Source organism: Apteryx rowi, unplaced genomic scaffold, assembly GCF_003343035.1.
Source record: "Apteryx rowi isolate R43461 unplaced genomic scaffold, aptRow1 scaffold_87, whole genome shotgun sequence".
In the NCBI taxonomy this organism is placed as follows: domain Eukaryota; kingdom Metazoa; phylum Chordata; class Aves; order Apterygiformes; family Apterygidae; genus Apteryx; species Apteryx rowi.
In genome coordinates, this window is record NW_020451171.1 from 2,728,330 (window position 1) to 2,752,812 (window position 24,483).

The following is a 24,483-nucleotide window of genomic DNA, read 5'->3' on the forward strand; positions in this document are numbered from 1 at the left end:
CACATCCTCTAATTTTAGGTGCCGAGTTTGCTCTTCTGCTGAGCTCCTGAGTCAATGGAAAGAGATAAGCACCTACAAAGATACCTCCTGGCAAGGTCTTTCTCTCCCGTTAGTTGTCTAAACTCCATGTACAAACAATTTAGAGTAGATAACTCTCAGCTCAAGTTGGGCGAGATGAATCTCGCCCAAAGTACGCGTGTGTGCATGCATGACCTGTGCACCCAAGACGCTGCTGCTTTCTGATGTATATACGGTCAAACTGTATCTTTCACGCTGGAATAAAAATAGTAGCCTCAGTCCTGAGGTAAGCGGCTACTGGTGGATGAATTGAGTCTTGGCATGGGAATTTAAAATACAAGGCTTAACAGGTTAGTAAAGCCTGCGGTGGTCTGAAGGTATGGTTTGCTGGTCTGGATCAGACAGCAAGAGCTTCTGCACCACCTCGGAGTGCCACTGAAATCATTATTTACTTGTGATTGGGAATGCCGGAACATGAGTTTCATTTAAATAATACAATAACTGCTATTGTGTGGAATTTTTTTATCCTGATAGTTATCTTCAATAGGCAGGCTTGAAACTGTGATGTTTAAAGTAGGATTAATTTAAACTATATATTAGAAATACCTATTTAATTCTTCTATTATCAATACGCACAGGGATTTTTGGTCACCTCTCTAGTAAGGCCTTTCTTCATGTGAAGTAACTTCTCCATAGCTACCAAAAATGTATATTTATCATCAGTTAGAATTTGTTAAAAGTTTCTAATGCAAATAAAATCAAAATATAATAACGGAAACTAAGTTTTTGCATAGACATAATTTAAGTAAAGAGAACATTGTAGGTCTCTCTTGGCTCTGAAACTTTGTTTTTTAAACCACAGTCACTTCTGAATTTATTTTCAAATTATTTTAGTGTAAAATAAATTTAGTGGAAATACCACTGTATTTTCTGTAAGCCTTTCCACCCCCACCTTCCCAAGTCAGTGGGAGTTTTTCCATCAGTATACGTGGATTTTGGATCAAACCTGTAATGGGAACTCGAGAAATGCTTTTTATTCTTAGTTTAACACTAACATTGGTGTGTTAATATTCTTGGCCCAGATTCTTTTTTTTGTATATGATGCCTTCATTTAAAAAAAAAAAAAAAGGGAGCTAGAGAGCTGTATTATTTTCAGAGTAACTGTTTGAAAGACTATGCAGGGGGTAATTTTTAAGTACTCAAATTCTTTACAGATCACCTTCATGCATAATTTTGATACAAAGATTTTGATATGAACTTGTAAGAAACTCCCTCGTCTGAAATTACGTGTGCGTTTTTAACTATAGGCAAACTTTAAAGGAGTTATTTTGTTTTTGATTGCAATTTAATAAACTCGTCCTTGCCTGTTTAAAAGCTAAGATCCTTCAGGGAAGATTAATTGCTGATGTAAAAGATACCGAATCCTTCTGGTGTTCATAGATTTGATATGTATACCTTTATGACGATAATAAGAGCAGCATATTTTAAAGCATGGCAGCTTTACATGTCTTCCCGTGCATGCAGAAGCAGCTTTTTGCAGTGACTTTTTTTTAATGTATAGGAGTCACTTAACTCAATCTGTCTGTAAGCATGCCCTTAACGATTTTTATGAACTAGTGTCTATGGAGCCATTAGGTATTTTAAACCGAATTGTGTTAGGAGATCAGCTGAATTTATTTTTCTCTCCGACTTATAAAGACTTTTAGGTACCGATCTCATAAATGGATAAAAGTGGATAATAACGGATAATGTTGTGAGGGATGTAGCCAGGGAAATTTCTGCCGGCCTTCAGTATCTTGGTTAGGTAACTTTTTAAAAAAAATTGAAGCTCATCCTAAAGCATGTTATTAGATACAAATTTGGATTTGATTACTCTAGGCAACAATAAAAACCCAGCCATTACCACTAATTGGTTTTTTTTTCCATGCAAACAACAGTGGATGAGAAAGGACAAGCAGCAAATTATAGCAGTCGAACACACCAAATTTTAAACTGTACTCTTCCTAGGGTAAAATAAATCCAAGGCATCCAGAAGCCTGATGAGGATATGGTTCGTATTAGATCTAATTTTAACTTAACTTCCCCGTGAACGCTAGCTAGTGTTAAGAATACCTGTGCGAGAGCAGTGGTTGTAAATGGTTTTGTAAGTGGTAAATACTGTTTTGTTTGGTCACTCTCTTCATTTGCTTCAAACGTGGAGCAAGATCGTCAGCTGTCGTAAATCGGCTCCTTCAAAGCGAAAGCGGAGGTTGGTTTAGGCAGCTGAGCGTCTGCTCCGTTAGCTTGTTGTCTGCGTGAAGAAGCTTCTCCTCCGAGGAGGCGAGAGGGAAACCCTTCCTCGGCGTTGTCTCGGTGTGCCATGGCGCGCTCGATGGAGACGATGGCAGAACTGGCAGGTCGCGCGGTCAAACAGAAGCGTCTGCCCTCTTGCTTTTTGTTATGCGTTTAAAAGACGCGGCCTGGTGCGGGAAGCTGACCTTCGTGTGCCGAGGCTAGTGACGAGTCTGTATTTAAACGTGTGCGCAGCGGCATTTGGCATCTCTTCGACAAAACAGACTTCTGGATTCCTGATACGTAATCCAGTTTCAGATTTATTATTTTTTTCCCCTTGGAAAACTGGAAATATTTTTGCTATACTATATGACTGTAGTTCAGTTTGTCGTGATTTCCTTTATAAGCTCTTATTTTTGAAAGGCTTTGACTAGAAACTTTCAGGGAGTTAAAATTTCTTCTGCTGAGATTTTAACATAAATTTTAATCTCATCCATTCACTACTACATTAAAATAGTTTGGCCTTGTTTAAGGGTGTCAGAGGGAAACTCTTCTACTCTCCAACATGGAGCTATAATTTTGAATGTATGTGTGTATTTTGTTCAGATGTCAATGTGTTACTTCAAAAACACCAAATTTAAGCTGACGAGAAGCCAATAGGAGTTTTAAACAGATGTGTAGGATCATAGGTGATAATTTAGAGTTTCTCTAATTACCCTGTGTTTTATATTTCAGAACAGAGTAAAGAAACATTCTAGTTTCTTAAAAAATAATAATAATAAAATTGTATTTGTGATCTTATGGTTTTCCATGAAAGAATAAATATGTCAGATATTCGGCTGGTGTAAATTGGCATAATTCCAGCGTTGGTGGTGCCAGTTGAAAACCAACTGATGGTCTGGCCTATTTGATTTTAATACGTCGGCATTTTTAATAGCAAATTCGGTGTTTTTAAGTACGGCAGGCGTTCACGCATGGGAGTAACAGAACACTCGTGACTACAGATTCAGGATTTAGTTGCAGGTGAAGCATAGCTACTTCATTAATATTTTTTTACTAGTGCAAATGAAACAGAGATCTTTTATATAAAAAGCTAAATTTAAATGTCGCTAAGGATCCGTGTTACACTGACAGCTCAGTAAGTGAAAATTTAAAGGATCTGCTCTAGAAGTCTCCAGGGGTTGCGGGTGCAGCGTGATCGCAGGCTCCGAGGCGGCTGCGTTTGGGCCACTTCCCTCCCTTTGTGGGGTGTGATGACAAATGTCTATACGAAATTTCACCCTTCCCCCAAGCGAGCTGCACATCGTTTTATCCGAAGGCTTGGGGTTTTACTTTGCACGCCTCTGTACTTTCAGGTTTTATTCCAAAAAAAAAAGATTTTTTTTTGTTTCAAATATACAACAAAAATTCTCTCAAGCAAAGGTAGTGAAACTATTCAGTGTTTCTACTGCAAAAAAAAAATAAATCCACTGAGAGAACAAAAAGGAGAAAAGTTCTCAGACCTTTCAGTTAATCTGATCTTCAAGTGTTACCTGTAGCAGTATTAGGACAGAATAATTCAGGCAGAAATCTACATCTTGAATGTTTTAAGTTCGCAGTGTCCTTTAGTGTCTTTGCAGGATCGATAGGTAATTTTGTCAGAGCTGCTGAGGTTGAGACTGGAGGGCCAGTCTTAACTTAAATAGGCTGGGATTATATTTGGCAGTAACTTCACAAATTAAACCATATTTATTATCAGTGATTTTTCTTGTTAATATATTTTTTCTCTTCCTGTATCCCATGCTGTAATTTTTTTTTTTTTAATAATATTTCAAGGGCATTAGAAGTTAAACCTTAGCCCCATTAAAACCAGTAGGAAATTTCTCCCCGTTTCCATGGGGCTAGCGTTTCGCCTCCTCTTAAAAACGGAGCCGAGGCTGCGGTTCGGGGGAGATGTCGGCCGACTGTAGCGGGAGTCTCCGCCTGATTGACGGGTGTAGGTCGGGCTCACCGAGTAGACGTTCAGTTTATTTTGAATCAAAATAATCGAGCTCTGCGCTGTGACCACCGCGGTTGCTTTCGAACGATTGCGCTGTGTAACTTGTACTGTGGAAGCTAAATTTTCAGGCTGCTCGATAACGATGGATGGTACCTTGCGAAAAGCGAAGCTGGAAACCTGCCTTTCTCGCTGACATTATCTGCGAAACGAAGGCACGTGGAAAGGGGAAAAAAAAATGCATTAAGTTAAAAAAGCCGATTTTGGGTGCTGGGTTCAGGTGTGGTTTTTTGTTTTTTGGTTTTGGGGTTTTTTTGGCTAGCAGAGATTTTTAAGAGTAGGGTGCGACTGTTTGCAAAATTCTCCTGCTGCTCTTCTGCAAGCAAAACTCTGGGGTAGAGACCTGGCTTATATGGCTGTTTCTACCCTTAATCAGGCGCCAGGCGGCAAAATAAATGATGAGATAAACGTCAAATACGAAGCACACGCCGTTTCCTGGAGCTTTCCGTACCCGGCCACGTTCCATGTGCCTTTGCTTAACGCGCAATGAAAGTCACTTGATTGGGTGTTTGTATACAATTCGGTGAAACAAATCCAAGGTATTCTCCATCTAGTCATCAAAAAGCCTGAAAGAATGAATGTTGAGCAGCAAGACTTGAATTTTTGGAGATCTCTTTTGGTGTGATATATTAAAAATGATCTGGTCTGAGAACAGATACTCATTTAATCATGTCGGTTTGATTTTATTATTACCATTAAAGGAAAAAAAAAAAAAAACTTTACTGTGTGAAATGAAGAAAAATGAGGAACATGAATTTCATCAATTTTTTTTGTTCACTTTATGATTTTAGGGAGAATATTGTTACACTACTATGGTTTTTATTGTATTTACAGTGTATCCTTTGCCTAACCCTGTAAATTCTGAAATGTAACTACTGTAACCTGGAATAAATAAATAAATAAAAATAGTAATAAAGCGTTTCATGTTACTAAACAATATATAAAAGCAAAGATTTTCCCCACCCTCCTTTTGGGAATTGTTTTAGAGTTTAGCTAGTTTATGCCATTTGGACTGCACGTGCTTTATAAAACTGTAGCTCTGGACGTTGTCTTAATAATACCAGGTTTGTATTGCTTATCTAAGACATAAGCTGTCGTGTCAGCTTGTAGTCTTAAATGTGAAGCTGTTCTGTTTGGATCAAAGTTACTGATACGTCTACTGTAAAATTATTTTGGCAATCACTGAGGATGAAATCCCCTAGGTCTCAGGCTTTGGCATGCAGTATGCTTTCTTTGGTTACTGTAATGATCATCTGATCTTAAAATTTATGTAATTATAAAAGTCCGTCCCGTGGTTTGCCTGATCTTAAAGTAAATGAAATTATCTCCTAAATTTAAGTGTCAAGTTTAAATGAGGGAATTGTAGGATCTCTTATTCTTTTAAAATATCTCAGTATTGTCTTTTAACAAATGCAGCTTAATTTAGAGTATTGAGGTTCAGATAAAACAAAGCAATACACATATTCATAAAGAAGGTCCAGAAGTGGTATCTGGGGGTGAGACCAGAAGACCCTGTGTCTGTTTAAGCTTATGAGTATGTGGATGCCTCTGTGTTTTGCCATTTTTGCTTTTGCATGGCTCAAAAAAACATTCCTAAACCCCATTTAAAAAAAAATAAATCCTCAAAAATGTATCAGTTAAAAATAGCTCAGTAATTTGAGGGTAGCGTTGTTCTCTGTTAGGTCGAACTCCTTTGCTTGTTGGCCTTTGGCAAGCCACAGTTTGCCTCAATTTCCCCCGTAGGCAAAACGAGGATAATAACCACTTCAGAGCTCTTGGAGAGCCACTAATGGGAAACTTTTTATAAGCGTGAAGTGCTGTAATTATTATTGTACCCGTTCTGTATGTTTTGAAGCTTAGGGTGATATTCACACCCAGGTAAGGCTCCACGTCTCGTGGTTGGAAAGGCAGTGACGACTCCAGAGGGCAATTCAGACCGCCAAAATTAGGATTTTAATTCTGGATCGATCCAGGCAGGATTGTCCCTTGGAGACGTCCGTCCTTTTCTACTTCTCGTAGAGGAAAATCTAGCGAAGCGCACAAAGCAGTCAGTGTAAATCCCATCGCTAAGGCTGGAATCCAGCTTGCTGCACTTAAACTTTCTAAAAATGAGGTGCCTGGTCCGAGGTGGTCGTCTGAGCTGTCTCTCTACAGGGAGTAGTGAAATGACTCAAACTGATGATAAACTGTCGTTTAGACCCCCAGTTTTCCTCCTCTCTTCCAGGATGAGGTTACTTGCCCCCCAAAATTCCTCCATCTGTCGATTATAGAGGGCGTTGAGATGCCTGGCAGAGACTAGACGCCCGATTTTAAGACATCTAAAGAGAGATGGTGACGGTTTAATGACCAAATTCCCCTTCAGCTTCTGCTAGCTAATGTTTTTTGGTTCGTGTGATAAAGGGACCCAATATTGTGGTGCACTGATAAACAGCCGCGTCAGCGCAACGGCCGCGGTGCTTTGTAGAGGGTGACATTTTTAACCTACAACTGAAATTTTAAGGTTGATTTGCAGCAGCACCACCGCCCCTCGCTTGTGGCATTAGAGTGACTTAGCGGGCAGTAGGAGAATATACGTTATAACGCAATTTAGGTCCCTGAATTTTGGGATGTGGCTCTCTGAAAAGCATATGAGGGGCTAGCAAATGCAAAATTATTGCATTTGCTACCTTGCAAACTCAGAAATTCCTACGTATAGACATGGATTTTTGTGCATGTGGCTTTTACTTACAGTTGTCTCAAGTGGAATTAGTTTGGATGAGCTCTGTAAATTAAGGGACAACTGGACTCTTGGAAACTTTCTCCCTCTATTGACCTTTGCCTCTCAATTCTCAAAAAAATCCTCCCAGTCTTTCCCTTCGCCCCATTAACTTTGAATGTCAACAGCTATATTTTGCTGCTGGTGCTTATTAACTTTCAGCCTTGTCTTTTTTTTAAGCATTCATTGCTTTAATAATGAATTAAAGCCTATCACCAGTGTAACATAAGTCTTTTGGCTACCTCAGGTTCTTAGAGGATTTGATTTTTCTTAACTATGTTGTTTAAATTACTGACCAGAGAACCTCCCACTTCTGCTAAATTGAATTTTGATTCTGTCGTGGTTTTGTTTTGGTCTCTGCTTTTTCTGTCTTTTGAAACCCTGTTACTGTCAATTGCTACAAAAAGCTGATAAAAGTTAGAACTGTGTTTTTAGCTAATCCTTTACCTTTGCAACCTGAAAGTGGGGTGTTTTTTTTTTCATTTCTTATCTCCTAGCTGAAGTGAGTTGTCCTTATTTCTTGGTACCATGCGTTCGCTTTGCATCGCTTCATCAGCCGATCGCATAGCTGGCTGGGGAAGTATGATTTCCAAATTTAACCCCTCCTTCCCCTTCCTTGCGGTACTGAAAAGGGCACTGGAATGGGAATTTTTGGAGGATTTTTTTGCTAAACCTCAGCTGCAGCTTTCATCTTGTTACAGTTGTTTACAGCCAAACTGTACGTCTCAGCTGGCATAAGCATACCCTGGACAGCTAATCTGGATAAAATGAGTATTTTTTTGTTGGAGGATCCACAAACTCTTTGCTGTGCCTTTGGGCAGAGTGTCCTGGTTACTTTTTCTTCTTCTATTTTTTTTAAGAGGGCATTACAGCTTTCACTTATGTAGGCATTTATTGCATATTCCTCCTTTTATGCATGCCAAGAATCAAAGGATTTCACATGAATTTTGTGGCCGTTATCTTGGCCTAGTTGGTCATTTACTGGTGATAGGGATGGGTAGCCTTGATATCAGGGAGCCTTTTGTTTCCATATAAGATTTTTGAAAGACAAGGCTGAGAAAAGCAAAAAATATACCTCTGCTGTGAATATTTTGTAAGTAGTCAGCTTGTTTTTTTCCAGATCCTTAAACTGGTGGCTGTTACACTGACAAACATAATTACAGTATGTAAATTATATTGAAAATATTTTTGTCTGTTTGATGTATACTAAATTTAAGCTAAGTTATAAGGTGTGCTGTTTGGAAGTGTGGAAGATACAAGAGTGGAGCTACAGATAACAAGTTTATGCTTGTATTTCCTACTGATGAAGACTTTCACACAAGTTATTTCTATGGGTAGGTGATGAGAATATCACTCTGCATGTATATACATTTATTATACATTTTTGCATGATTATACATGTAGGAGTGGTACAATTTTGACTTGAGACTATTGGTGCCTTTTGTCCAAATATAATTTTACTTGTGTAGACATGTCTATCAAAACTAATTTTTGCTTCTGCTTTTGGAGATCTTAGTAAGAAGTGAGAGAAAGAAAAATCTGAAGGAATCGTATAGAGCTCCTGAAATTTTAGATAACCTGCTGTAAAAATGGTCAAATAGTCAATATTGTACTTGACCCTCGTATCTTCTGCACTCAACTGTTTATTTTTATAGATCACATAATATATGTTCACGCTGAACTCTGATGATAAGACTGCAAACATTCGCCTCCATGTTTCAGTCCCGTTGTAACTTCTGCATGTAATTTAATCACAGGCGTGCCCAAATAATTAACCGAATATCAGCCAGCTTAATTTTAAACGTGGTTTTCCATTATTTTGTAATTGTCTTTATTAAAGCAAACGATTGTCTTTCCGTTAATTATCCGGATTTCTTTTCCAGTCATAATCATCAGTGTTTCATGTTGCGAACAGTTTGGTCTTTAATACATTGACATTTGACTACTCATTTATTTTTGTCGGGTCTGTTTTAAGTTTGTAATATAACATTGTTTTATGAAATTGTTAATTTGGAGGCAGGTCGGATCTGAAATATTTTGTGAATTTCTTCATTCCTGGTTGCAAAACTGATCTTTAGTACAACTTAAGCACTATGGTCACTCTTTAATGAAGTGTGTTGCTAACTACAGAATAGGAATTTCTTAAAACATTGTGCTGAATTAAGTTTCAGGGACCAACTTAAAACCAAAACAAGCACCTTAATGGAAACAGCTTTTTCAGATAACTAAATTTTAAGCTTCTAGTTCATACTATTCTTTTCATCTTCAGCAATGGACATTTAACACTTCTAAAAGAAACCAATCTTGCCTTAAACTTTTGTTTTTTGCGGATCTTTTTTTTCTTTACTCCTTTTGTAACTCTGAAGGTCCCATCTTTCTAAAGACATTATTAGTGTGCTGTATTAATGATAACCTTCTTTATATATCATATCTTATAATGAAAAAGCCCTTCAGACATTCAGTTGTCAGAACTGCTTTAGATTTATGACATTATACTACCAAAGCAGCTGGGCTTTGGCCCAAACTATTTTTCCATTTGATGCTCATTTCTGTGGGTGAAGTCTCAGCCCGAATGAAGTTTCGGTTCTGCCATTTGGGGAATGAGAACTCCAGCCTTCTTCACCCGCTCTAGAGTCCATAAACGGTAGTTACTAAGTGAGGCATTATATTTGAGTTAAAATGTGCTTCCTTTTGAAATTAAGATATTTATCCATTCTCTCTTTGCTTCCACATTAATTCTTGTCTCGAATTTGACTTTATTCTGAGCCTCTTTTGTTTCTAGCATGCTGTCTAATTATAAGTTATTTTCATTCCTCATAAAGAAAATATTCCATCCTAACAAAACAGACCAAAAATTATCATTCTGTTGTTCCTCGATAATAGCTATCCAAATCATGTAAGACAAAATCTCTCCCTCTTCGCCCATCAGTTTGGTGGCCGAAGATATATAGGGTGAACATACAGAATTAAAAGTATATTTATCACTGCTCATTATAGTTTTGTTTTGTGTTATTCTTTATTCTAAAAAAGCAAAATTGAAAAACACTGCAGTTATGAAAAATTCTCCTGTCCTTGACGGGAAAATGTTATGTAAGGAAACTTGTCTAATGTTAAATTTATTGTAAGTGGATCAGTTATATCAGAAAGTTAGTTTTATCAAATCAACCCTAAAGTAATGTAAGCTGTCACTTGAGTTTTGTAAAATTCTCTAGTTAAGTATCTTGTCTTGCCAAATTTAATGTCCTGTAGTTCAGAAAACTACTTCTTATTTCAAACTGAAGTTCTTTATCCTTTTCGGATTGTACATGTGATGTTGTCAGATGTGGAGACGTTTATGTGTTAATGTAAAGGATAATATCCAAATAACCGATACGATGACAAGACAAGCTTAAACATCTGTTTTTCTTACGTCTGTTTTCTGTGTATGCAAACATTAAAGTGTCTTTGTGATCTCAGACTGTGTTCATTAACTAAAGTTTAATAATCGATAGTTCCTTAAGAACCTCCTATAGGAGAATGCATTGATCCTAAGACAAGTTATTTGTACTTTTAAAAGTGTCTTTCACAATATGCGGATTTCTAATACCCGTTGCTTTTCTTTCTTTCTGCAGATGGACCTCCAGTTGTAGCTCATTATGATATATCAGACACAAATTCAGACCCAGAAGTGGTAAATGTGGACAATCTGTTGGCAGCTGCGGTAGTTCAAGAGCACAATAACTCTTTAGGAAATCAAGACTCGGGATCTACCTGGAGGACCAGAGGGCTGCTAGATGAACTGAGTGCTGATACAGGTTTGTTTAAATTCTCCTCCTCCGATGTTTGTTCCAGCATCTCAGCCAGTGTCCCGCCTTCCTTCCTTTCAGTACTTTCGTAATTTATATAGCTTTAAAAGCACCTCGTATGGATTATGCAGTAAAACAATACAGATGTTTATTAAAAACTCCTGATGCTTATCCCATCATATAGCTGATAAGAATTGACAAAAATTCTTGCAATGTATTTTTTTCCATCCCAGTTTTCTTATTTTTCTGCTCCTTCTCTCTGTAGTTACTATCTAGAATTTAAATCTGTGGAGTTTTTTGTTATTTATTTTATACAAGGGTGAGCAAAGTGTTACTAAAGGGTTGATTATGGTCACCCCTGCCCTCAGCTAGCAAACCGATCGAAATACCAGTAAATAATGCAGTCATAACCTCACTTTAATTATTTCAGTTGTCTGTGTATTTGTCTTTTTTGTCTCTCTTGTTTGTCTTTTTATTTCCTTAAAATGCAAACATCAATTATCGTCTCATGCCATCTGCATTTCTAACATACTGTAGAAGACTGGGCATACCAGCATCAGATATGAAGGGCGAGAAGGTGCTGGTCAGAGGGCTTAGCATCAAGAGACAGCAAAGTTGTTTAGTTTTAAAAAAGCAAGAGCAGGATCATTGTGGAAGGATTCAAAGTGCATATACCTCAAAAATTTTTCAGCTCCATCTGATACTTGCAACTCTTCACTAACGAACGAGTTAACAACATGAAATGCTACTGTGTTTTGGATACAGAGAGTTAGGGGGGAATATTTCCTATCGACTGGTATCAGCGAGTATGAATATTATTTGGGATTTTGGAAGCCTCGATAAAGCCTTTAAAAATGAGAAGATATGTTGTTTGTGCTGTGGTGAAAATATCTTCCTAAGGGCATATTATTTTTTTTACTTTTAAGAAGCTAAAAGTTAAAGATTTCTTGTTATGACCTGGGCTTATTGGTAGAGGCTTTCTGTGCTCAAAGAATATTAAAAAAAAAAAAAAAAAAGAGGAAGGGGGACTATAATAATTCTTAAGAGGTATTCCACCGTTATATGGTGGAAAGTCCATTATATGACTGTAAGAGTCTCTGTGATACTGTTTTCACTATGATCTTTGGCTGGATAAAATCTTCCAGTCTTTCCTAAACTGTCCTGTGTTTTCTAAGCTCACTGGTATCGTTAGCTGGATAGCAGCTAATTAATAGTCAGTTAGCCGTTTGACCCCTAACAAGCCCACTGCTTTATTAAATGCTTTATTAAATTATTAAAACAGCTGAAATTGACTTTATTATATAGCATTAATGGTCTGATACTTTAGTAGAAAGAAAGGAATGTAAAGAAATAAAAAGTGAAAGTTTCTTACCAAGCTTCCTTCCGCTTTCCTCTTATGACTACAATGACGTGTTGGAAATTTGTTTTTCCTTCCTTCACCCGTATCCAAGCAGCCTACCTGTTGCAAGGGAGGGCTTGCCAGGTAAAAGAAACCTAGAAAACTTCATGACACTTCTTTATCCCTGAACCTATGGGGGCTTGTCCCAATGAACTCCTTCCTGGTGTTGGGGCTGTCTCATCTTCTAAAAGGATGAATCTCGTTTTCCTCCTGTCAACATCTGGCCCTGGAGCTTCATACGTTCAGTACACTTCTGACTCTGTAACATATGTCAGTGCTGACCTTTCCTTACCATGACTAGGAAAGCATAGTTTTCAAATCCTGCATCTTGTTCCCACCTTAATCATAAACCAGCATCTAGTTTAGCAGACTTTCAGTGATGTATTCACATGGGGAAAAAAAAAATAACGTAAGCATTATCTAAGTGAAAAATCTTACTAGGGCACACTATCAAATCTTTGTGGATGGGCAAATGTTTTGGGCTTTTTTGCAAGTTCTGCTGTTAGAGGGTAAACAAAATGTCGTCTTTGGATGTCATCTAGTCCAAAGATAGTAGTGCAAAGAAAATAACAGCCTAGGCAGGTTACTAGGCATGAAATTTGTATGGGCAGAGGCTGCATATCAATCTGTATGCTATAATCCGGATTTACGCTGAGCTACCGGTTGTAATATTTACTTTGCTAATCATGGTTTCTCTGCTGCTGACTTCCTTTTTGTTGTCTGACCTTTAACGGTAATAAAACTGTGGTAACATACTGCTCTCTCTGGGCTCTCGCTTGCAGCACTGGGGATTCAGCCTGGGGCTGTTTAAGAGCCTCTCAGCTTTGCCCTTCTGCCCTACATCACCACGTGTCTAGCAGAGGTGGTACATCTGCTAGCATCTGCATCTAGGATGGTGGTACATCTGCTCTGTGGTCACAACAGCCAGCATACGAAGGCAGACCGATACCAGTATCGGCTTGTGTGAATCAGTGAGCAGTAAATGGGAAGCAGCCAAGGACTGTTACTGTTTTGCTGCCGGTGCTGTAGCAGCAGGAAGATTCGGGAGTGGGGCGATGTGGACTGCTGGGGGTAGTAATCACATAAATTGCCCACTTTGCATCACCAGCACTTGAATCAAAGCCTTTGAGCACTTCCATTTCATGCTTCACAAGTGTGCCCGACTGCTTCTATTTAAGAAATATATGTAGCCCATTTGGGGACTTTCTAACAGTCACAAAATGTTCAGCTGAACTGTGATGTTAGGAAAAGTCCATCTTGGCTATTATTCATTTTAAGTTCAGCTAACATATTTTTTTGTCTGGGGAGGTGGCAAGCCCTCCTTCTTGTGCATCACAGCACACAACTTTCCTTCCCTTTCTAGCCCTGCTGAGATACTGTGGCAAGGGCCTTTGCTTTCCAAAACTAGTGAGCATACAGTATGGTCTCTATCCCTTTTTTTTGCCTGCATTTTTTCTGAATACTTTAAGCAGTCATTAGAATGTTTTCCTGGCACTTTTCCTAAATTAATTTCTTCTTTCTGTGTCCTCTTGTCCTCTACCCTGGGGTATAATCAGTTCTGCATGTTTTCACAGTTTTGAAATGCTATAGATCATTACTGCATCTTCCTCCTATTATCTTTGAGGAGGTGTCCAATCAAACTAGATATGTATAATATGTCCACTTAATTTTTCGTGCTCTAAAAATGATTCTTCCCCTGTGTAATGCAGCTGTGCTAGTTGTTTCCAAAGGTAGTCTCATCTTCTTCAAGGCTTCCCAGCTTCTCCATTACTACTAAAGAGAGACGACAGGTCAAAGCGTTGAAATAGTTTATTTTGTGTAAAATAAATAATCATTCTGTGTGTTTTGTGGGTTTTGTGCAAGTATTATTTAATATTTCACAATGTGTCTTCACTAATTGCAATTAAGTACTTTCTTAGCAGTACTAGCAGTAAAACCTGCAGCACTCCCTCAGAGTTTTTAGAAAGGAGTTTTTGCTGGACAAACCGATTAATTGGATAGTCATTGAGTAACTGTAAGAAAAGAACAACTCTGCTGTATATAGAGCTTATGAAAAATAGATATTTCAAGAAGAATTCCTAAATGGGCTATTTCTGTACGTGGCATGTATAATTCAAAACAGTCCTTTGTCATGCCTGTATTATTTAAATTCTCTAGGGGTACTTGTAATAATATTAGAGCAGTGTGACATGAATATGATGCTACTGCCTCTTATTTAACATCGTATTTCACCTTAAGGAAATGTAAATCAATTTAGTGCTAATTGCAAGTATCCCCTTAACCAAAATCCTCCTCAGCATCTTGGAAAAAAACAGACTTACCAGCTTCCTAAGTTTGTCTGTATATCCTACTTATTTCCATTAGAAAGAGAACCTTTTTGAATAAGGTAAGTCTAGTTTTTGGACCTGTTCTCCCTGCTAAGACTAGTTTCCAGTTAGGCTGCTGATTTTCATGATGAGGACAGCACTGAGATTGGTGCTCATTCTCTAGATTCATCGGTTCATTCCCTAGATCTCCACGTAGCCTTACTTGTCATCTGCGCTGGATGGGGCTGAGGTTGCACTGGTGGTCTTGATATGGCGGATTGTATCATACTGTTCAGTCTTTGTAGTCACTCGAAGACAGTTTTTATTCAGAAACTGTCTTTTTGTGTGACAGACCATTCAACTCATTAGTATGGCCTAATGGGCACGTTACCGCGATATTCCCTGTGCCACCCTCCTCTGGTGCCTGGGAGACACCTGCCAACTAAGTAATGAACTGAAGGCCTAGGGTAAATTCCTGGTGAGGGAATTCAGGGTTGCACTAAAGATCTTGAAACATTGCAGTCAGCTCGTAAACCTACAGGGTTTTTGTCATCTAAGACTTCTTCCTGGAAGATGGTACCAGCAATTCTGCAGGCAGAAAAGTTTGGTTGGCAGAAGAGTCTTAGTCTGGTTGCAGGAGACATGGCTGGCTTTGGACTGTCAGATGTGTGGAACAGTGTGACGGAAACTCATAGTTTTGTTGTTTTTTTCATTGACTTGCTTCTTCTGGTTTAGAAAAATAATGATGCTGAGACAACAGGACTTTCTTTTCCCTTAGTTTGTGTGATGTTTCCATCCATTCTGTAGACTTTGTCACAATATCATTGGGTTTGATTTATTGACAGTAGTTTGTCACATTGCTCTATTTCAAAGATGTTTAGGAACAGTTTAAGTCTTAGCATTATTGTAAAACAACAGCTCGAAGACTAATTACAGCTAAAGCAGAGTTGTTCTTGACACAGTAGTTGGGCTGTTGAGATCTAGACCATCACTAGAGCTATTGAGATTGGATAAATGCAGTGATTATCATGTATCAGGCTGTCTTATGCACACTGAGGGTTGGATAGGATGATCTAATAAGATTTTCCGATCTTAGTTTTTAATTTTTTTGGTTAGTTTGAGAAATGCCTTTCACAGCTGATTTCTGAGTCATTTAAGCTGGTATACCTGGTCTATATTTGCATTTTCCCGATCTATAGGTCATTTGGATCCAGGATTCCTCGCAAGTGACAAAACCTCTTCTGGTAATGCCCAGATCAATGAAGAAATTAATATCGCCTCTTCTGATAGCGAAGTAGAGATTGTTGGAGTTCAGGAACATGCCAGGTATGAATTCGTTTTTCTTCCTTTTTCAATTTAAATATATTTTTTAATTTTATCAGAATACATATATTGCTAAAATTAACAAAAAAAAAACCTGCTGGCTTTCAGTAGTACTGTTATTCCTTCATGGCTGATGTGCAAAAGGTAGCAAATGTTGCACTTCTCTTCCTATTCTGCTGGTCATGGTAATGTCAAAAAGTGTTTTTCTTTAGAATTATTATCATCTTTGTATGTATTTAGATTCAGCTTGTGGTTTAATATCAAAAAGTAAAAGGCTAAATATATACAATATTGAAATCAGATACCAAATTTATATATAAACACATAAATGAAAATATTTGCATTGGTTCTTGTTTCTTTTCAAAATATTCACCTACTTTAAGCATTTAAATACTTTCCAATTCATTTAATTGATCAGTTGCCCTAGGAGTAAAAATACTATGAATTTTGCAGTGGCTAATATGATAAGATAGCACCTTTAGCCTAAAAATACATCCTTATGAATCTTAGTTTTATCTCAAGATACAAGATGGTTCAAATCCCCGAACTAGATCAGGGATAAGGAAGAGAAGGCAGATCAGGAAGAGGAGGTAGATAAGGAAGCTGGAGGTTTCTCAAATTCCGATAGCTGCCCAGCTCTGCTTCAGCGCTTATTCTAGATAGGCATGTTTTTGATGTCTCTTTTCATCGTTAGTCTATGGTCTTTCCTTGGTATAAGGTATGATGAAACAGTTGAACAAGACTAGCATTTTCATATAGTGTGGAGAGTTGAATTCATAAAGTAAAAACAGTTGTTACTGTAAACACACAAACTATCTAAAACTAGTCCGCTGCCTGATGGGTGTTCGGAGGAGGAAAAGGGGCTTGAGGGGCAAGGAGCAGAGCTTTCTCTCGCTGTTCCTTCATCATGTCTGTCTTGAGGAAAGGAAAAAAGGCGTGCAGGACCTAAGCCCAGTCCCGTTGGATGTGAAAAAAGACATTTTAAGGTGCTGAAGGAAGAGAGACTTGGTCTTAACTTTTAGAATACTGAGAGTCATTCCATGACTGACTCTTTTGGAAGAATATTGACTTCTTAGGAAAGAGCCCTCCTGGCTGTTTATCCAGCAGACCCGGTGCTTACACAGTCTTTGTCCTAATGATAAGTACGGTTGACTTGTCCTCCATTACTAGTTTGCGTGTGTCCAGCACTATACACACACATCCCTTCTGCTTGAGGTCCCCCTTACAAAAAACTTTCCATGCTGATTGCCTCAATAATATTTAACATGTACAACAATGGGAATGTTAAATAAATGTACAGTTGCTGTTTAAAATTAGTTGTAGTGGATACGGAGCTATTTGCCTGGCAATGATAATTCATGCTTTTCGGCAAAGACAGGCATGTAACGCTTTGTTCTTGCAGCACACTTTCCTTGTTGTGCTCACCTTGGCTCGTGTAACCACTCTGCCACCTATCAAAGACCAATTCTTGTTGGTTCCGATGAATACTTGCACGTTTTGGTTGCTTGAATCCTATTTAGAATTTTATTTCTCTTGCAGGTCTAGGCTTGCAGTTATGAAGTATTGATGGGCTTCTGACAGGGTTGTCGTTTGGACAAGGTTTAGGTTTTTGATCAGTATTTTTGCATGCTTAGTTAGTATGATGTTTGGATTCAGTTTTTTTGCTCACACTATTTTTTTTTTTTTTTACCGTGCTCCATATTTCATATCGTTGTTGGATTGGTGTGAGTTGTGAAGCTCTTGAGTTTGTCTATGATTTGTAGTTTTTCAGATTGCTAGTGAATTGGTGGTGTTTCTCATCATTAGAATCTTATTTGGCATTTACTTAGGACACCAAATCATATTTTGCAGTTTGTTTTAATTTTTGTCCTGTAGACTTTTTTTATCATGCATGTGTATAAAACAGTCCTCCTCTGTTTCTCCTGTTTTTCCTTTTGTTTTATTATTGCCTTTACTTGATATCTTCCCCTTAGTTACAGGTTGGAAAGCATGTTCCCTAAGCTAATGTTTGATTGAACGTTTTGCTCTTGGCTGCTTGTGTGACTTGTTTGAGGATATACACTTTTATTTTTGCGAGGTATCATTTCTATGAGGAAGTTTGTAGACTACTTTTTGTCATCTTCAGGGAGAAAAGTTAGTATTAGCTTTGCATAAGCATTGAGAGGACTGTTCTCTATCAGAATAACGGACCATATATAACCTAAGTGTCATATATAGTTTACTTTGGTTACAATCTTTTCTTGTCAGTTATGCTTACAGGTATTTCTTCTTAAAGTTTTAAAAGAAATCCCTACATTTGTTAGAGTTCCAGTCTCTTATTATGCATTTTTTGTAGGTAGCTGTTTTCAGTATGTATTTTAAGACTGAAGGAGTAATAGAAAAGTCGTTCTGAAGAGCACATTCAAAATGAAATAGCATATCTGAGAAGGAAATGTGACAGTTTTATCCCAATACGTTAGAGCTTGGAGAATGAGATTTTTCATTCTGTTTCATGAAACCATCTCCAACAAGAGACGAGAGATGACCATAACCTAAATAGTTCTGGAGCAACTAAATTATACCACCTAGAATTTAAAAAAAAAAAAAAAAAGTAATGTAAATGTCAGGAACACTTGACCAGTGTAGAAAGCTCTGGTTTGTGAAATGCAGTTACACGTGCCGTCACAAGGAGGTGGGAAAGGTTACCAGCAGCCAAACGTCTCCTGCTCGCGTATGCAGCCAGGAGCAGCTGCAGGTGCCACCAGTGCTTACAAGAGCAAAACCATTTTTGGAGCGCTGGGTGTAAAGCTTTACTAGCACTTGTTTAAGATTTCCAGCTGTGAAGGGAGTGACAGTCGTAAAGACTCCACTAAATTCCTGTCATCAGTCCATCGTATAACAAAATTAATCTTTCTTTCATTTTGTTTTTTTCTAATTACTATTATTTTGTACTCGCTTGTCACATATCCGTTATCAATGTAACAAGTAAAAATGCTGTGCAAATAAGTAGACGTGTACCTCAGTTCAGCAAGGCACTTGAGTGTATGCTTATCTTTAAATACGTGATTTAGTCTCATTGACTATAATTACCGAAAGCTTAAATGTTCTGCTGAAGTGGGGCTGTACTGATATACGGTGAGCATTTCCCAATGTTTGTAATTTTTGAGTTAAGATGACCAAGGAAAAATCAAGTGTAATAGCTGTAATAATGTAGGTACAAGATGGCTCTTATAATTACTGTACTGAAAGTAGCATTATGTCCTTATTTTAACATGGTTTTAATTCCATATAAAAATATATCTTTTCTCTTTATCTCCTCAAGATTTTGTCACTTCATTTTTTTCTGTTTTTTAAAGTCCAGTGGGTAAAATTACTAGCGGAAAACCTTCTGAATAGTGCATGGCACTGCACATGATGGGGCAGACTTCTTCAAGATCCTTGGGAGCCATGCACACATTTCATAAGGAACATTACTTTACACCCACTGGCAAAATTAAGTTCTTAAAAAAAAAAAAAAAGGCAAAACACACACACACACAAAAAAAAAAACCAATATAAACTTAAGTTTAGCCTCAGCTTTCTTACTGGTGAACTTGCAGATCACTAGGTGTTTAAATTGTCATCAACTCTACAAATGGAAAAGCCCCGAGGAAATTTTGGAGAGGGACATGTTAACAAGATGCAAGAGTGGTTTTAAAAAAATAATAATAATAAGTGGTTTAAAAAAAAAAAAAAGAATCTTGTGCCCGAAGTGAATAGTAGCTTTAATCCGTTTTGCTTTTTGCCTTGCTACAGGTGTGTGCATCCTCGGGGAGGTGTGATTCAGAGTGTGTCTTCCTGGAAGCATGGCTCAGGCTCACAGTACATTAACGCTCAGCAAACGCAATCATGGACAGCTGTGACTCCCCAGCAGAATTGGTCTTCGCCCCCAGAAGTAGTAGACCTCACTCTGGACGAGGATACCAGACGCAAATATCTACTGTAATGCGGTGTCACTGTGTTCTTGCCCCCGTCCCTTCTCCCCTTCGTGGCACACAAGTCCATTGGTATAGCTTCAGCTTCAGAAGCCCTATTCCTGGCATTATGAAATTCAAACTCATGAAGATTTTCGTTTCCCTAAGAATGTAGTGTAATTTCAACATCATTTTAAACATTTTTTTTTTTTACCTCCTTGAAGGAGGGTTCTTCCCAGAATTAAAACCCGATAGCTCCAAATTTAAAACACATCTACAGCTACTAATTTTTTGTGTGTGTTAATCTGAAGAAATAATCGTGCATAAAGTTCTGCTCTCCCACCCTTTTCTCACCTCCAACTTCAAAACATTTTTTTAATTTACCAGTATATTGGGTTTGTTTGTAGAAGTTAGTGTTTTGCTGTGTGCGCATCAGTGATTTTGAGAAATGCTGTGTCCTCACTGATTTCAGTGGAGCTGGGGGTATTCAACACTTCCGAAAACTGGGCCGAGAGTATTTATACCCAAGTTGATTTGGTTACGTTACCAGCAGGAGGGACTGTCTGTAATACAAAAGGCCCATAACATATGCACTGAACAGCTTTTAATTAAAGGATTTTTATTTTCAATATAATTTATAGTTTACACTCTTTTCAGTGCTGAGTCTTCTGTCTGCTTGACTACTGTGTTTCACTGATCATTTCCCACAGCTTGTTACAGGTTCATAATAGTAGTGACTTACTAGCAGCTGGTGATTGCAAAAGCACAAGAAAATGGGAAGTAATACAAAGGCCCAGCATCCCTCTCCCATCTTAAATATAGCTGAATTTTACGTATATCTCAATCTTGCCTGGGGCAGGGGAGGGAGAGAAACAAAACATGTTGCTCAAAGTCCTCATTTCTACTATTTGCTTATTTGCTTCACTGACCCTCTCAAAAAACTTGTAAAGCCCCCGTCTGGCAAAGCACTTTAGCAGACGAGTAGCGTTAAGCTCTGGCAGTTCCCTGAAACTGGTGGGGCCATTCAGATGCTTAAAACTCTGCCCTAAAGGACGTTGCAGGATCAGGGCCTAAGTTTGTAATCTTTTTTCTTCTTTTTTTTTTTTTTAACTATATCTGCACCATCTTCCTGGCTTTAGGTCATGTCTCTTATCCTAGTTTTGGAATTGCTTTTTAGGTTATGATCCAGGAAACGCTTTCTACCGGAATATTTACTACACTGAAATCAGTGGAACTACTTACCTGAGTGGTCACGAGTTTCTGTAGTGTATATTGAATTTCCTGGCCCTTAATCTGTCATTTTGAGGCTTTCTCAAGGCAAAAACCAAAGACTAAAAAGCGAGATGATGTTCACTTTAAATGTCTATTGTGCAATTAAATTAGTCCTTTGTATTCAGATGTTTTTAATGGAAATTTTATACAGCTCTGTCATCAGATTTTTGCCATTTAAGGCTGGACAGGGGGTAGACAGGACATGAGAAGTCCTGTTTTGCTTTAGTGCTGGCTGGTTTCTAGATTTATTTGGTTTCCAAAATTTTTCTCTGTTGACAAAAAAAAAAAAAAATTAATTTTGTTATCGCGTAACTTGAATAAAACAAAAACCAAACCACTAACTGTGGTGGTATAGGTAGTAACAAACAGCTTTTTCCTTAATAAGCAGAGAGGTTATGCCTGCACTTTAAAGAACAATTAGTTAAGGGTTTTATATTCCACTTTAAAGCTTTCTAAAACATCAAACTGTGATAAGTGTATTGCATGACCGGAAAATGTACGTGGTGCTTCTAGCGACCGATTTCTTCTCTTTTTGGGGGCGGGAGGGAGCGGAGCGAACGGAATCCGTGCTCCCGGCAGTAGGGAAGAGCCTGGAGTAGCGGGACGCCGTGTCAGTAGTGGCTGTTGATCTTTTCTCCTCGTTTGCTAATCACGCAGGTCAGCCGTCGTCTCAGTGGACTAGCGCGCGCGCGCGCGCTCTAAGTTAACTTCGGAGCAGTGATTTCGTGTGGCTGCTTTTTGCTGTTTCGTGAAGCCTTTCGAAAAGATCAGTTCTGAAGAAAGCTGCAGGGACCCATTTGTAGTCCTTCCGTTCAGAATGCAAACTAACTATCTGGGGTGGGGGGGGTTTTTTGTTTGTTTTTTGGAGGTTTTTTTGTTTTTCCAGTTTGTATATGATGTGACTTCCATGTATATATATATAAAAAATGACTGCGTCCTAACCAAACTTCCTCCAATTGTGCACTGTGTTTGTTTAAACGATTCATGTATTGTAGTCTGAGGCAGGTTTTCTTTTATTTAAAACACTACATATTTTCTTTTATCCCTAACAAATTTTGAAAGGGTAGTGATCCGAAAACCACAATCACTGGATAGCTAAGAAATATTTCTGTGTTTTTGTTTTACTTTTTTTTTGTTTTGTTTGTTTGTTGGTTTTTTGTTTTTTTTTTTTAAGAGAGCAAAAGGTGCCTGGACAGTTTTGCTCTCCTCAGCAGGAAAGTGAAATGTTAGCCGTTGTATGGCTACGAACCAATGCACTTGGGGCCTGATCCAAAATCCATTGGAGTTGATGCGGGGCTTTCCATTGACTTCGGTGTGCATTGGCTCAAGCCCTTCATGGTCGAGCAGTTCCTGTGTTGCTGGAGTTTTGAACTTGGACTCTTCGGTAGTGAAGACGAATCATCGCTTAGACCGTAAATGTTTAAAATGTGCGGCTCTAGTTATGAAATTTGATTCTTGACACTCATTATTTAGTTCTCATTTTCCAGCTAGTATTTAATGGTCTTTGGAGAAAAAAATAATAATAAAACAGAGTGTTATATATATATATAAATATATATATTTTTGGTGCAAGATGAGACCTTCTGTTTTTTGAAACAAGTCTGTAGCATAAAGGTTAAACTATTTTAAGACAAAATAAAATAGAGTGTATTATTTAAACAATATCATCTTGTTTGGGATTTTTTATTCCATTTTCCTTCACTATGCTGCTGTTGGTCATGTTTCTAAAATAAACCATTTAAGCTCCACGATGGGGTTAAAACTATCCAAATTCAGCGTTACTCCCYTCTGAAATGTGTTTATTTTGAACGTCTAGAATGTAAACGTGATTTCCAGAGCACAAAAGCTTTCTTTTATCTCCCAGACCAGGGCAAGGACAATATTTCTGATTATAGTGCTGGTGGGGGTGCCGGCGGATACGCAGGTGGCAGTGATGCGAGGCCACCGTCCATCGCACCCTGCAGAGAGCACTTCTAGCGAGACAGTTTCTCTGCAGTCGCTGTCTTCACACGGAAAACATCCCTTCGGGCGCCCACGCGGCCTCCTCACCGCTGTTTCTGCATTTAAAATGGATGGGTAGACCAGGTATGGAGCGCTTGCCAGATACTCGCAGGCCACAAGAGGTGGTGCCACACTGAACAGGGTTTGGGGAMCCACTAAACTATGCCAGGGAATTTATTGCTTCAAATGAAGAGAGTGACGGTAAGCGTACTTGCGTCATGCTAAACTTAGTGCCCCGTTGCCTTCCAGTCTTCTTGTAGCTAATATGGCAGTAGGAAGAAAAACAAACAAAAAAAAAAAATTACTTTTTCAGCTTGTCCTGTGGRGAGGGGAGCTTGATTTAGTTCCGGTATTTTTATCGGATGAGAAGGCTCTCAGTAGTGTGAAAAAGGAGAGACATTTATCCATTTATTTTAAATATCAAGATGGAAAATGGGAGGGAAGTTGGTTGACTTTTCAGCCCCATTGAGTTCTTGGCTTTTGCGAATCTTGAAAATACAAATTAGGGGCCTGGTTGTTGTTCTGGACACGGATGCAGGACTCAAAAATTCATTTCATGAATATCACCAGCTGAGGGAGAACAGCTGTTTGCAGATGTGGAAAAAAGAGAGCTGACATATCCCCGAAATCTTTTTTCTCCACCACCAAGAGGTACTCTGAGCGTTTGGACTTCAACATACAGGTATATTGAATGCTTAAAATTTCTCCTTAGTCGCCTAACGCATCCCTCGTGGCTCAGACTAGTTTGCTTTATGTCGCCACTTAGCTTGGTGGGAACCGTCATTTCTGGGGTTGGATGAGAACTGCCAAAAGCTTGCCAAGCAGCTTTGATTTACGTTGCTTTTCTCAGTGAAATCGTTGGAAAGCAGATTAATTTCTTGGCTGAAAATATAGTTCGTCTGTCTTGAAATGGGAACTGAAAGGGTTTTAGTAAGTGGAGTAGTTGTCCAGTTCCCTGGAGGATCTGTAAATTCAGCATCTTTTGAATGCACCACCTCCACTTTCTGCAATATTACTTCTTTTTCCCCCTCCTTTTTAGGGCCATAGTTTGTGAATGTCAACTTGCTGGAGCTTTCTCTCCAGGGCATCACAGGGCTGGAGCTGAAATTTCCCCTCTCTCTGCGAAGGCAAGGAGCAGCACTCCTGCAAAATGCAAACTTGTGAGGGACAAGTCCTGCATCTAACTTGATCTTCGGTGGGCATAAGGTGAGCGGCCTCCTTTCACTGGAGCTAAGCAGTGGCCGAGGAGTCTGAAGCCCCAGGTCTATATCCTGATCCCGGTGAGCTTATCAAGGTGTAAATGCACTTCTGCAACAGATGCCCGTGAACAGCAGGGGTGCATCTTTGGCCTTCATTTCATCCGAAAGGAAGCTGGGTTGCGCTCCC

The 24,483-nt window shown here is 38.6% G+C and overlaps 1 protein-coding gene across 4 annotated transcripts in view; it reads left to right on the forward strand.

Moving 5' to 3' along the window:
- The window catches only part of CUNH18orf25 (chromosome unknown C18orf25 homolog), a 41,794-nt gene extending 19,034 nt beyond the window's left edge, over nt 1–22,760 (forward strand). For 3 of the 4 annotated variants that reach the window (XM_026090659.1, XM_026090660.1, XM_026090656.1), the window contains exons 3-6: nt 10,691–10,873; nt 15,769–15,895; nt 19,667–19,852; nt 21,754–22,760. In XM_026090659.1, the coding sequence (XP_025946444.1) occupies nt 10,691–10,873; nt 15,769–15,895; nt 19,667–19,852; nt 21,754–21,778 (521 nt within the window). In that variant the 3' untranslated portion in view covers nt 21,779–22,760. Of the gene's footprint in view, nt 1–10,690; nt 10,874–15,768; nt 15,896–19,666; nt 21,372–21,753 lie in introns of those variants that run through there. The other variant, XM_026090657.1, reaches the window with a different exon arrangement.
- The last annotated feature ends 1,723 nt before the right edge of the window (nt 22,761–24,483 follow it).